The 12,999-nt window shown below is 33.0% G+C and overlaps 1 protein-coding gene across 6 annotated transcripts in view; it reads right to left on the minus strand.

Annotated features, from left to right (window-relative positions):
* The window catches only part of LOC126737109 (TGF-beta-activated kinase 1 and MAP3K7-binding protein 2), a 34,941-nt gene that overhangs the window by 11,697 nt on the left and 10,245 nt on the right, over positions 1-12,999 (minus strand). For 5 of the 6 annotated variants that reach the window (XR_007660881.1, XM_050441841.1, XM_050441839.1 and 2 more), the window contains exons 2-3: positions 9,481-9,728; positions 8,555-9,413 (exon numbers count right to left, since the gene is read on the minus strand). Coding sequence is in view for 5 of the 6 variants with exons in the window: in XM_050441841.1 (XP_050297798.1) it covers positions 8,555-9,413; positions 9,481-9,708 (1,087 nt within the window). In the remaining variant the exon portion in view is untranslated. Of the gene's footprint in view, positions 1-8,554; positions 9,414-9,480; positions 9,729-12,999 lie in introns of those variants that run through there. The other variant, XM_050441842.1, reaches the window with a different exon arrangement.

The raw sequence follows: 12,999 nt of genomic DNA on the forward strand, positions 1-12,999 counted from the left end.
CTTTGTTGTTGCTGCCCCTGATGGTCTTGTCGTAGACTTTGAATTATATCAAGGAAAAGATACTTTTCCAGATGATTCTGTAAAACGACTTGGTGTTGGACCTTCTGCTGTTGTTCGCCTTGGAAGGACATTATTTCCTGGAAGTCATGTCTACTGCGATAGATATTTCACGACAATACCACTTCTCGAATATCTTCGTCAACAAGAGAAATATTGTACTGGAACCATTATGAAATCTCGTGTACCAACGGCAGCAAATTTAACTTCGGAAAAAGTGATGGCCAAGATAGGTAGAGGCAGCTCGGAACAAATTGTAAGACAAAATGGCGAAATAGTAGTTGTACAATGGTATGATCTGAAATCTGTACTTTTGGCATCTACTGCTCTAGGAATTCAACCTAGCGATGAGTGTAAAAGGTGGTCTAAGAAAGACTCTAAATCCATTCAGGTTAAAAGACCTTACGTTGTTGCTAAATACAACGATTGTATGGAAGGAATAGACTTGATAGACCAAATGATTAGCTATTATAGAATTCGAGCCAGATCAAAAAAATGGACTGTAAGGGTCATTTTCCATTTCTTTGATCTAGCAATGGCTAACTCATGGATTTTTTATCGAAGAGATAACAAAATATTTAAAATCCCTCCACGCCAAATACAACAATATTTAGATTTTAAAATCGAAATTGCCACTCAACTTTTGACAAATACACCCAACCCACAAAGTGAATCATAAGAAAACATCCGAGGTGTAGGTACTAGAAGAAATCCTGAGGGAAATATCTTTGTCGATTAACCGTCATCGTCATTAGGCACCGAAAGAAAACGGAAGCAACACTTTCCAGAAATTGCCACAGACTTAAAAAATTCGGTTAGATGTAAAAATGACTCTTGTGCCAAAAAAAAACAAGTTTTTTTGTAATAAATGCAACACATTTTTGTGCTGCATTACTGACAACAGAAACTGTTTCATGGATTATTTTCTGCGTTTTCATAGGTTTAGACTAAAATGTTATTAAAAAAAATTATATATTAGGAATTTTTGTTTAGGTTAAGACCCAATGTCCATTTTAATGGACGTCATGTATCTGTCAAAGTAAGAAAAAAAATAAAAAAAGTTATTAGTAAACAATATTTATTTATGTATTTTTTATTATATTCAAAAGCCTCACAACCCTAACTTAACAAAAACATATCCGGGTCCCAGGAGGATATATTTTAGCCTTGACTCTAATAAAGCAGACTTTGCTAATAAGCGACTAAGTTCAATGCTCAATTTAATTCTCACATCAAAGAAATTTTGATGTTAGAAGAGCAGATGAGATTTTGCTGAACAGAAAAAAAATATGTGATTTAAATTTTAGGTCACTATATCAATAATAACACCTAAAAACTTTGTCTTAGGGTAGTACTCAATGGACACATTTTGGATAAAAGGATCAAGGATAAGTTAAAAGACTGACAAGATTTGAATCACACCAGGATTTGAGCTGTTGAAGATCTATCTGAATAGATTGTGACAGACTGATATAAACAACACAAAGCCATAGAATACTTATAATATTAATAAGGTCATACACTATGGTGGGCTCAGAACTGAGCCCTAAGGAACTCTACACTTTTTGTATTGCGAAGCCCTAATGCAAACCTTCTGACTATGACCAGACAAGTAGGATTCAAACTAAGGAAGTTTCAGTTTTTCATTTGTATGCTCATTATTGTCATTTTCGGGAAGTGAATGCGGTAAACATTTTAAAAAAATCATAATTTGTTGGGAAGATCAGGTGTTCGCGGGAAACCGCCCGCTCCGCTCCGCCTATCCCGAAATAGACCGAGTGCCGCCCACGCGAACCACCGTCTCGTTATTTCGGTATCGACAAGGCTGTCCCGCTCGACCGACGTTATCGAAATTATTATTATTTTCCACTGCATTCTATGGGTTAAATCGACCATGGAATATATCCAGTTTTATCTTTGTAGGTAGGTATTTTATTGTTTATTCGCTTAAGGAGCCAAGGAAAAATGGAATTGCCTGGATTTATAGACAATGAGTATATACAATGAGAAGGAAGAGTCCTACAATCAAATTATTATCATGTTGGCCAAATCGCTGCGAGTTTCCATTCAATGTCCATTCAGGGTTACAATTTTTATCACATAGCTACTCTCATTACTGTATGCTTGTGACTATATTTGTACTTATTTATGTGTGGGATATGTTTTATCCATAGGCTGTCTTCTTGCTTTTGTTCTGAAGAAGGCAATAAATAGTTATATACCTTTAATCTGAATTTTAAAATTGGATGGATTCCTGGACATTCCAACTTGTCAGGTAATGAACGTGCAGATACTTTAGCCGTCTCATCTTCTTCCACATTAAAAAATAAATGAGATGAACATTCAAATAATTGGATAACCAATAGGGAGAAGGGTATCTGGTACAGGCGAATTCAATCCACATTCCCTAACAAATCGTCGTACAAGACTCTCGAATTTATTGATGGGAGACATATTACTTCTGTTATTAGGTTGAGAACGGGTCATTGTTAAACATCCCAACACCTAGTAATATAGGTATGAAACCTGATACACTGTGTGAATGTGAAAGGAGGATATAGATTAGGAGGATCAATTAATCAGATTCAAAATCTTGATATGTATGAATTATTTATAAACGAAGGAATTCCAGCCTGATTAAATATGGCTATAATTCTCTCAAAAGTTGATTTGGAAACTGTTTTGATTATTAATAAATTTCTTATTATCAACAAGTTAAAACTCTGATTCAGGATTCAGTTATGTCGACTATTAACTCTTCATCAATATTCCAATCAATTACCCTTTCAATTAAATTGCTGAAAATGCATTTAACTTGATATGATTTTCTTACAAATCATATCAAGTTAAATGCATGCGTTGCCTTTCCAGTGGTAATATTGTCCTGAATTATACCGTTGATTGAATATTTGGGAAAATATTCAAAAAAATTCCCAAATATTCAATCAACGATTATACCCAAAACCTTACTGTGTGTTGTAGCTGTCTGACACACAACAGTCAAATCAAAAGCCCTGTTAATCGGAAGCAAAAAGTAATGTAGAACAAGCTAGAGATATGGTTCAGAGCCAAATACAATCCGAAGCTTAACCACATGAGCTGGCAAATTGCCCGAAAGAAGCAGAAGCCATAAAGAAGAACAACACTGTGCTTTATAACTATCTATCACTTGTCATGAAAAGTTAGGTTCTCTTATGCCTTGGATATTTCTCGGCGCTCAGTGTCAAGACAGAAATTAAAGAAGCCTTACAGGCATACTTTACATCTATTCTAAAGATGGAGGTTGGAAATCTCTGGAGTTTGCAATACTGCGTTATTTATTTGTCACTTGCCTCAAATAGGGAGATTACGCTACTGCCTCGAGCTAGTAAGAAAGCAGCAGAAGGTCTCTCGACAATTCTGACTCGACTTTTTCTTTTTAAATGTTTGTTTGCAGGGACAGGAAATAATTTGTAAAATGCCTTGTGATTAAGAAAACTGTGTTAAAATTCCCCGCAGTTGGCAAAACTGAATGCTAGGCTAAATATAATTATGGAAATTTTGTAGGTTGTGTTGGAGTGGTAGGACATGTTCTCTTATAAGAAGTAAAGTCTATCTTCCTCCTATCTAAAGAGATTCTAATTATTTGCAGTTGGCAACCCCTTATCACACAAAAAGTTAGATTATTGTTTAGACAGTAAGAAACCAGGTTAAATATTATAATAAAAAACACATGTAAGTACAATGACTCATCATTGTTTAGAAACTGCCGGTACAAGTTCACTATTAATGCAGTTAGCCTTGCGGAAAACTACTTAATATTCTTTACAGGAGGGACTCGTTTAGTTGACCGACAACATTTGTCTGAATACTGATGGCTTCTGAAAAACCCCAGGTTATGTTTGTTTGTAAAGACACTTTTTATTTATAGAAAATCCCCGATGGTGCATAATGTTTACAAAATATTAGGAGCATTTATTACCTACATGAACTGCCAATAAATAAAAAAGAAACTACTAATGGGATGGTGAAAATCATGATGAGTTTGGTAATGTTCTAAGGTAACTCCAATAGTCTATAGGAATATTGATAAAATATGTTTATTTATTGGCTCTATATTTATCCAATATTCTTTGCCCTCATTGGCTAAAGAATGATCACGTATTGCAATATATATTTCATAAGATATATCAAAAGGCGAATCTTCCTTACTGGCGAAATCTAGTTATCCAATACAAAATACTCATAATCTATTGACAATATTTGCCGAATATTACAGAAACATAAAACTTAAATAAATATTGAGAAATTATAGGAAACTACAGTAAACATACATACATTGTATGTTCAATTTATTAATTGAAGTATTCTGAGTAAAATGTAGTAGGTTTGCAGCAATTGCAGTTGGTACAACAGAAATTGTTTACCTCTTAATGTTTCATTAGTTGTTAAAAATAGGCAAAGAATGGTTATAAAATGAGTGTTTTCCTACGTATTTGGATAAACTGCAATAGAAAAATACAATTTTAGAATGATACTGTAGATATTAAAGAACTGAGGACATTAAGGAACGAAGAGACCAGGGATATGTCCGAGAAACTGGGCAAAGACTCGAGATTTTGCCTCTCCTAGAATTATTATAAAATGAGTGTTTTCTAAATCTATCAAGATTCAACCATTGCAAATCTCTTAGATTAGACAGTTTTCGCCCAAAATTATCATATATGTATATGATGTATCATATACATTATTTTAGATAATGCTGGAGCTAATTTACCAAAGCAAGATTCTAAATCCCTTAGTCTGTTGGGATAGGCTAATCTCCTTAAAAGAATACAGACTTTGACCAGAACACTTATGTCCACTTTCAGTTGTAGATTCATTTGGAAATCTGAGTACACATACCAATGGTCTATAACTTTCTTCTCAAACCGAATATGCAGTCTACATCTGAGTTGGATAAATTGTTTAAATTAAAATTACTATAGATATTGGCTCGATTTATATTTTGTTAAGAGGCACATTAATGATTTCTAACAACAGGGCATCATCTAAGTCGCTGTCAGACCTGGAGGATTCTAGGGCTGCAAAATCCTCAATCATATTGTAACTTTAGGTACTTTTCAATTTTTAAATAACGCTCCCTAATTAAATTACATATAATATTGTAGACCAAATACGAATAAAATATCTAATAGTTTGTTTAATATCAAATAAAAATAAGTGTTGACAATGAAAACTAATTTCTTGGAAATAAAGCTTTTTGCTACCGTTAGGTTAGCGGTAAACGTGTCACTTATTTCGAAAACACTTTTTGGGGAGCTGTCAAACACTGGCTAAGATAACGTTTATGTCTATGTTAAGCGTCAAAACATCTGCATCTTCGAAAACTGTCTAATGTAACAATATATTACGTGTCGGTACGTTGACGTGACGGTGACGGTACGTAAGTTACATCCCTAAAATAGCTGATGTTTACATTAAATACCACTCCTTTACTATTAGATAAGGCAAGATTATAAATATAAGATAAATGCATTGAGTAAAGGATTCTATTATTCTTTGCTTAGCTCAACTTACTTTCTGTATTTTGTTAAAACCCCGAGTTTGATTTTCTTTAATTTTTGTTTCATGTACGAATCCTCCCTAAATAAATTTGTTACTCATACGAGGTATTTTAAATAAAAGTTTGTTTTTTAAAACTTTGTTTCCCTCGGCCCATACGTAACTGGCGCAGTCGTTCGGATTTTTGAGACGTTCTTATCGACGCGGAATACGTAAAAGAACGGTTTCTTTCAAGAATTTACTCAAAAAAGTGCTACAACGGTTAGGTGAAGACCAGAAGCCAGATAGTGTCGATCTAAGACAGCTTTTGGACTATTGTTGGAAGACGAAAAGTAAGAAAGTACCGATCTAAGGTATCTATCCAGTGATCCAGAATCGTTGGACGCGTTATTGTTGGACCCGTGAGACAGAAAAAGAGAGAATCGGAAGAAGAAAAAAAAGCAGCTACAGACAAGAAGAAGAGTTGGACTAGACAGAGAAGTCATCAAATCCTAATGAAGATATTAATTCTTACCTTATTATGGTCCTTCGCCTTTGGAGCATCCCCAAAATACCACAACTTAAATAACAACCCTGGAATTTTACCTTACAAAATAGGAAACGCACAAAAGGTAATAAATCACTGGACTTTTATACAAATATTTGACTTGACAAACTTAATTCACGAATGTGATAACATTTGTAATAAATATAATGAACTCAAAAATAATCTTAATATTTATCCTAAATATAAAAATGAATTTTTCAACTCATTTATAATAACAGACAATTTACAACGAAAAATTGAAGAACAAATTAATCAAATAATTCCTACTAAAAAACGTGAAAAACGAGGCTTAATAAATGGATTAGGTAGTATAATAAAAAGTATTACTGGTAATTTGGATAACGAAGATGCCGAAAGAATAGATAAAAATATAAAAATTCTAAGACAAAACCAAAATAACCTAAAACATTCCTTAAATCAACAAATGACAATCCTTAGTAAATCCGTTAACACTTTCCAAGAATCTATAAAAAATATATCTCATAATCAAGAAACATTAAAGAATCACATTAATCAAATTTTAGAAACTATGAATCATTTTGAACTAGAGAATGCCTTTATTTCCGACATTACTCGAATACACGCAACTTTTTCCCAAATAAATACACTTTTTCAAAATATATATAATATTTTTGATAAAATTGAAGTAGCCATAAGTTTTGCAAAATTAAACGTATTTCATAATGCAATTGTCAACATAAAAGATTTCCTAATTGAACTACAATTAATAAAAAAGAATCTAGGTCCTGAAAAACTACCCTTTGAACCCTCAGTAGAAACTATTTTGTTAATAGAAAATACTTTAAATATTAGAAGTTACGTTAAAGAATCAGAAATCATCTTTATTATAGAAATACCTCTGGTAGAGAAATACAAAATTATAATTTGTATCATTTATTTCCACTACCTACAAAAAATAAAAATAATCATTTTCAAATAATTGTTCCCAATTTTGAATATTTATTGCCAAATGAAAAACATTTTGGATATTCTAACCAACCCTGTAAAAAAATTGCAGAAAATGAATATTTATGTAATCATATTCATTCTGAATCATTCTATGAAAATATACCCTGTGAGGTACAGTTACTTAAATATAATTCTAATAGTTCAAATTGTAAACCAATATCTATAGATATAGAAGATACACAAATCCAAAATATTAACGATAATACGTGGATTATTATAACAACTACCGATATTGTAGGAATAGAATCTTGCGAAAACTAACATAATGTTTAATAGTACTTATCTTATAGAATTAAGTTCACCATGTATGTTAAAATTAAATGATATAATTATTAAGGCTTATAAAAAATACTAAACATACTTTTAAGAAAATACCATTACCTAATGTATCGTTTAATTTTACAAGAAACACTGTATATAAAAAAGTAGAACTGCTCAATCTTAATAATATTAATTTTAATAAATTTGATCAATTACAGAATGATATTAATTTACAAAAAAGTGAAAATAATAAATTACTTAAAAATCCTATTTATTATAATAGAACAAGTATTTGGACAGTTTTACTATATGTTGTAATAATGTTATTAATTATAGCATTTTTATGGAAGTCTCTATGGCCCTTTTTCCAATTAAAACTTAAAAATAGCGAACCTTCAAAAGAAGATAATATAATTGTTTAAATTTTGGTCATGGAAACTTTAATAAAAACTTTAATAAAGTTTACATTCCTTTCTAAGGGTGGAGGAGTTACATCCCTAAAATAGCTGATGTTTACATTAAATACCACTCCTTTACTATTAGATAAGGCAAGATTATAAATATAAGATAAATGCATTGAGTAAAGGATTCTATTATTCTTTGCTTAGCTCAACTTACTTTCTGTATTTTGTTAAAACCCCGAGTTTGATTTTCTTTAATTTTTGTTTCATGTACGAATCCTCCCTAAATAAATTTGTTACTCATACGAGGTATTTTAAATAAAAGTTTGTTTTTTAAAACTTTGTTTCCCTCGGCCCATACGTAACTCGTATAGTGAGAATCGCGCCTAAGTTTCTTTAAAGATGAGTATTGACTTGCAACAGAACACTACGAACAAACCAAACGCACCGCGCACTTCAAACAATCTGCAACAAAACATTTTGAGCGGAGCGTTCTCGTTTTTTGCGGTGTTCGTTGTGTTTCGATCAGTGAGCAAAATCCATTTACCGACAATCCTCCGAAAATGTTTTGCGCGTCCTGTTCTGTTCGGCGCAACGTACTCGCTAGACAAATTGCGCGGCGCGGTTTGGTTTAGTTTAGAATGTTTTATTGCAAGTCAATACGCACCTTTAAAAGAAAGCCCAAAGAATTTTCTTTAGTAGTGTAAATTTAGCCTCATTGTCCATCTTACTTCCCAATCACCAATAAAGAAATTTAAGTTTAGTAATCTCTTACCTTCCGATTTCACAACTGCAAGATCACCCATCGAACTGGCCTTCTTTTCAGACACCATCTCACTTTCTACTGCACCACTATCCCCCAAATGGAAACTTCTCGGTCTCGCCCGCACCGAACTGACACTACCCGAATTACCCGGTCCCACTGTGATTTGAAGTCTACTCTGTAGACCCTTTTCCTTATCGAAACTGCTCGTCGAGTAAGTCAGACTAGAATTTTGTGAGGTTATATCAATAGGGTCTTGCGGGGTGGAGGTGGGCGGTCGCAAAGTCAAGTTAACACTGGTGAAACTTCGCGGGGAATTCCCCGAACTGCTGGAGGAAACTGGACTGAGCCACGGTTGGGTTGGGGTTACGTCAACTCTGGCGGTACATCGGGGTTTGGTAGGGCTCTGCACCAGTCCCATTTGACAATTAACGTTTAATGATAGATTTAGGCTGGCCGGACTGGTGATGTTATTTACTAGGGTGTCAGTCGTTTGGGTTGGAGTGGAGACGGTTTCCTTTTTAGGCGATTCGTTTTTGGGAACTTGTTTGGCGGCGAACCGTTTGGCACTTAGAGGGGATCTAGGCGGTTTTTCTGAGGTCACTTGGGAGTTTAACAGTTTGAAAACGTCACGACACTTTTCCGATAGTTGCAATCGTCGCTCGTCCGGACGTAAATTTAAAGAGTTCGGTCTTTTCGGTTGTAAGTTACTGGTGTTGTTGTTATCACTTTTTAAATTGGTGGAGTTCACTAAGGCACTTTCGTTCATCGCGTCAATTCGTGTAGGTGGTTCGAGCCGATGGTTCTTGGACTCGGTAAGCACAGCCGTTTCGGATACAGGGGTTATTGGGATGGAGGGGGGTGCTTCTAGCTGGAAATTAATCAATAATTAATTATTGTTATCAGTTATGGTTGGAGGTATGGTTTAGAGAACGAACCTGTAAAGATGGACGTCCCATCGGACAGTTTTGGTCTTTGGCTACGGCGGCCAACACTAGGTCGTGAAGATTCCTAGAGGACAGTGAAGACTCTTCGCTGATTACATAAGAAGCGATGCAAGAGGTAATTATGTGATCGGGAATGATGGGGAATTGCGCTTTTAATTCGTGGAAGATTTGCATGACTCGAACGTTTGATGATCTCTGATTCGCTTTTCCGGCAAACATCTCCGGCCATTATGGTCTATCTGTAATAACATTCGCTAAAATAATTCGTGTTTAAAAGTCAGGTAAAAAATCAGAATCTAAGCATCATGATTAGATTACATCAACATTGAGTTGCAAAAATGAAATTAAGTTTAAAAAACAAATAAGACAAGAGTTTTTCAATATGGGGGGTCGAACCCTGGCATCCTTAGACAACTAGGCTACATATTTTGTGACAAACTTCATTGACACAAAATACAATTGGGCTTTTCTTGTTTTTTAAAATCTTAAATTGCATTTGTATTTTGTTTTTGTACTGAATAAGAATTTTATTTTAAATCACCTAAAATTTGTATGTTTATAATGGAGAAATTACATAATTTCCTATTCGAAACATTCCCGACGTGATTTACGGACGCGGGCCGATAATTGATTTCTATTTCGCTATCGGACTGTTAAATAAAATTAAACTTCTCGGGCGTCTATAACGTATGTATATATAGGCTCTCAAAACTCAATCCACCAAAATAAATCCTCATTATTTTCAAAATAAAAAAATATTATAAATCAGCCATTTCTAGGTAAAGAGGCGGATAAAATTAGAAATGAGATACGATAATATCGCGAGCGGTATCCTTTTTTACCGTGATGTTTTTATGTTTGACAGATTTTCGGGTAGCAGTGTTTTTTTTTGTCTATTATTGCTTATTAATTTAATGTGTTTTTGGAAAAAGCTCCGGTTTCTATTAACTTTAATTCTGTTTCTCTTCCAGGCAGTTGACGTTGGAGAAAACCTTTTGTTGATAATAAGCGTTACTTTATTCAAATGGGAATTCTCACCCTTCCAAATCTTAATAAAATTTGGAAAAAGTTGAAAAAGGGCATAAGGAAGGTAAATGGACTATACTATAGGGCTATTTCAGGCGATTTTACCACCTAAGACAGGACTATTGAGAGGGTGCTTCAGGCAGCACCTAAGCTTGCTAAGAACAAATGTTTTGCTATAATTACAATTTTAATATAATTTACTTGTATTTCAATCTTTATTTGTATTTATTTTAAACTTGTTATATGGTAACTTTGTATGTATTTATTGTCTTAATGATACTTTTTTACAGGATAATTGTTAAAAAATGGCTTCAACAGTATGAAAAGAGATTATTTCTTTTCAGACAGCTATAGCTACAGTCAAAACAACTTTTCTATTTTTAGGCAGTTGGGGTTGAAAAAAAACGCCTGTGACAAGATAAATTTATTATTATTGCATCCAATCTTGAAAATGATACTCTTCCATTTCATCTGAGTCATTCTGAGCAAATTAATTTGTGTATTAGTAACGTTTTACAACATTTTATATTGCAGTGGAAAGTTAACTTTTATAACAACAACTATTTCATATTAATAATAATATTACTTTTAACGCAGCCAGAATTCTGGAATTCATGAGTATTTAAATAGAATTAAAATAAATTCTACTTCTGCTGAATATATATTATTGAGTTGGAGTATTTCCCTACTGCATGAAAAAGATCAATGGGCAAATCATTACCGAAAACCTCAAACTCCAGTATTTTGCCTGCTTTGTCGAAATTTTCTGTTTAATTAAATATATAATTATTTCAATTCCAATAAAATAATTCCTGAATGTCAATCTGGATTTAAAAAGATATGTTGAGTGTCCTCGTGATCTTAGATTTTTCAATAGCCTTTGGTAACAAACAAACATAGGTATTATGACTGTTCAGAGCAATTTTTTTCATTTATACAGTCATACCATTCATATATATAGATATCAAAAAGTGTCATATATGGTGTTTCTAAAGGATCCATTTTGGGCAGTTTACTTGAGTAACGAGGATCTATGATTGCTTGGTAATTTATCAGCACCTCCTAATGATTTTTGGGAATAAAATAAAAATTAATATAACAAATATTGAAATTATTTTTAATGGCACAAAGGTTGATGTTGTTCAAAAGTGCTAAGATTTTGGGAATCATGCTCGACAGTAACTTAAGATTATGTAAGTGGAAAAGTTTATGTGAGTCTTTTGTTATTTCTAACTATTGTAGTGTATATTTTTTTATTGATCAGGAGGATAAATCCCGTATTCAAAGGGTTCAAATTGCTTGTGTACGGTCCTATACGATCGGTAAAATTGGTAGGACTTAATTGATTGAATATGAAATCTCGGAGGTAATTGCACAATTCGTCAACAAAATATTCCATAATGTGAAATTGCCTTATTCACTCAAAGAAGAGGTTTGATTGAATGGTCGTGATTGTTTGAAACCAAATCAATTAATATAAGATTTATAAACAAGTTCACAATCCCTCACCATAAACACCTTTGTTTGGAGGTCATCTTTACCTACCATGCCATACATTTATGCAACTCTTTACCTGGTCACTTTATTACTCTTTGTTTAAAAATATGTAAAAGAAAATTTTAATAGAGAAACAAGCATAATTTTGCTCAGTAAGTTTTACTCTGCCAGGCAGTTGAGGTTAACTAAAACGTCTTCAACGCCATTTACTGATAGTTCTTTAAGACAATCACTTTTTTATTATTCTCATAACCACTTGTCAGTCAAAACCACTTTTGTCTTCTTAGAGTAAACTTAGCTCTTCCAGGCAGTTGAGGATGAAACAAACGTCTTCAAATGTCTGAGAGATGATATATTTATCATCTTTTATTTCCAAATAAGTTAAAGCCATTTATTTTTATTTCTGTAAGGCCGTTACAGTCATTACTATATTATTCTAAGTTAGTCAAAACCATTTTTGTACTCTTAGAGTGAGTTTTGCTCTTCTCGATATTGAGAAAACGTCTTCATATACATAAAAACAGTAGTTATAGACCAGGAATGTGGAAAACGTAATTATTTCTTATTTGTCCTTCTAGACCAGGTATAAATAAATGTTTCTTGTAGTCTAGGCTTTCAGAAGGCTTTTGATGTAAGCAGGTAATAATAAAATATTTATAGTTTTTTTATTGAACTTGGGACTACATTGAATGCCTGGAATAAGATGAAATTTAAATTCAAGTGTCTGAAAAATTACTTAAAATGTCTACAAGACATAAGAAATGCAGTCAAATGTCTCGTAAAAAATTAATAGAATCTTCAAATTGAAAATGTAAGCCAATGCCTGGAAGACATAAAAGCCTGAAAGAAAAAAGTTATTTAAAATCTGGACTGAAAACTTAGGGCCTGGAATAAAATGGAAAGCTACTCCATATCAATTATAAAATACAAAAACAAAGTATAAAGTAGAAAAGAAAGTTTAAATTTCTTGAAATGGCTGGAACAAAG

Source organism: Anthonomus grandis, chromosome 6 (assembly GCF_022605725.1).
Source record: "Anthonomus grandis grandis chromosome 6, icAntGran1.3, whole genome shotgun sequence".
Classification (NCBI taxonomy): domain Eukaryota; kingdom Metazoa; phylum Arthropoda; class Insecta; order Coleoptera; family Curculionidae; genus Anthonomus; species Anthonomus grandis.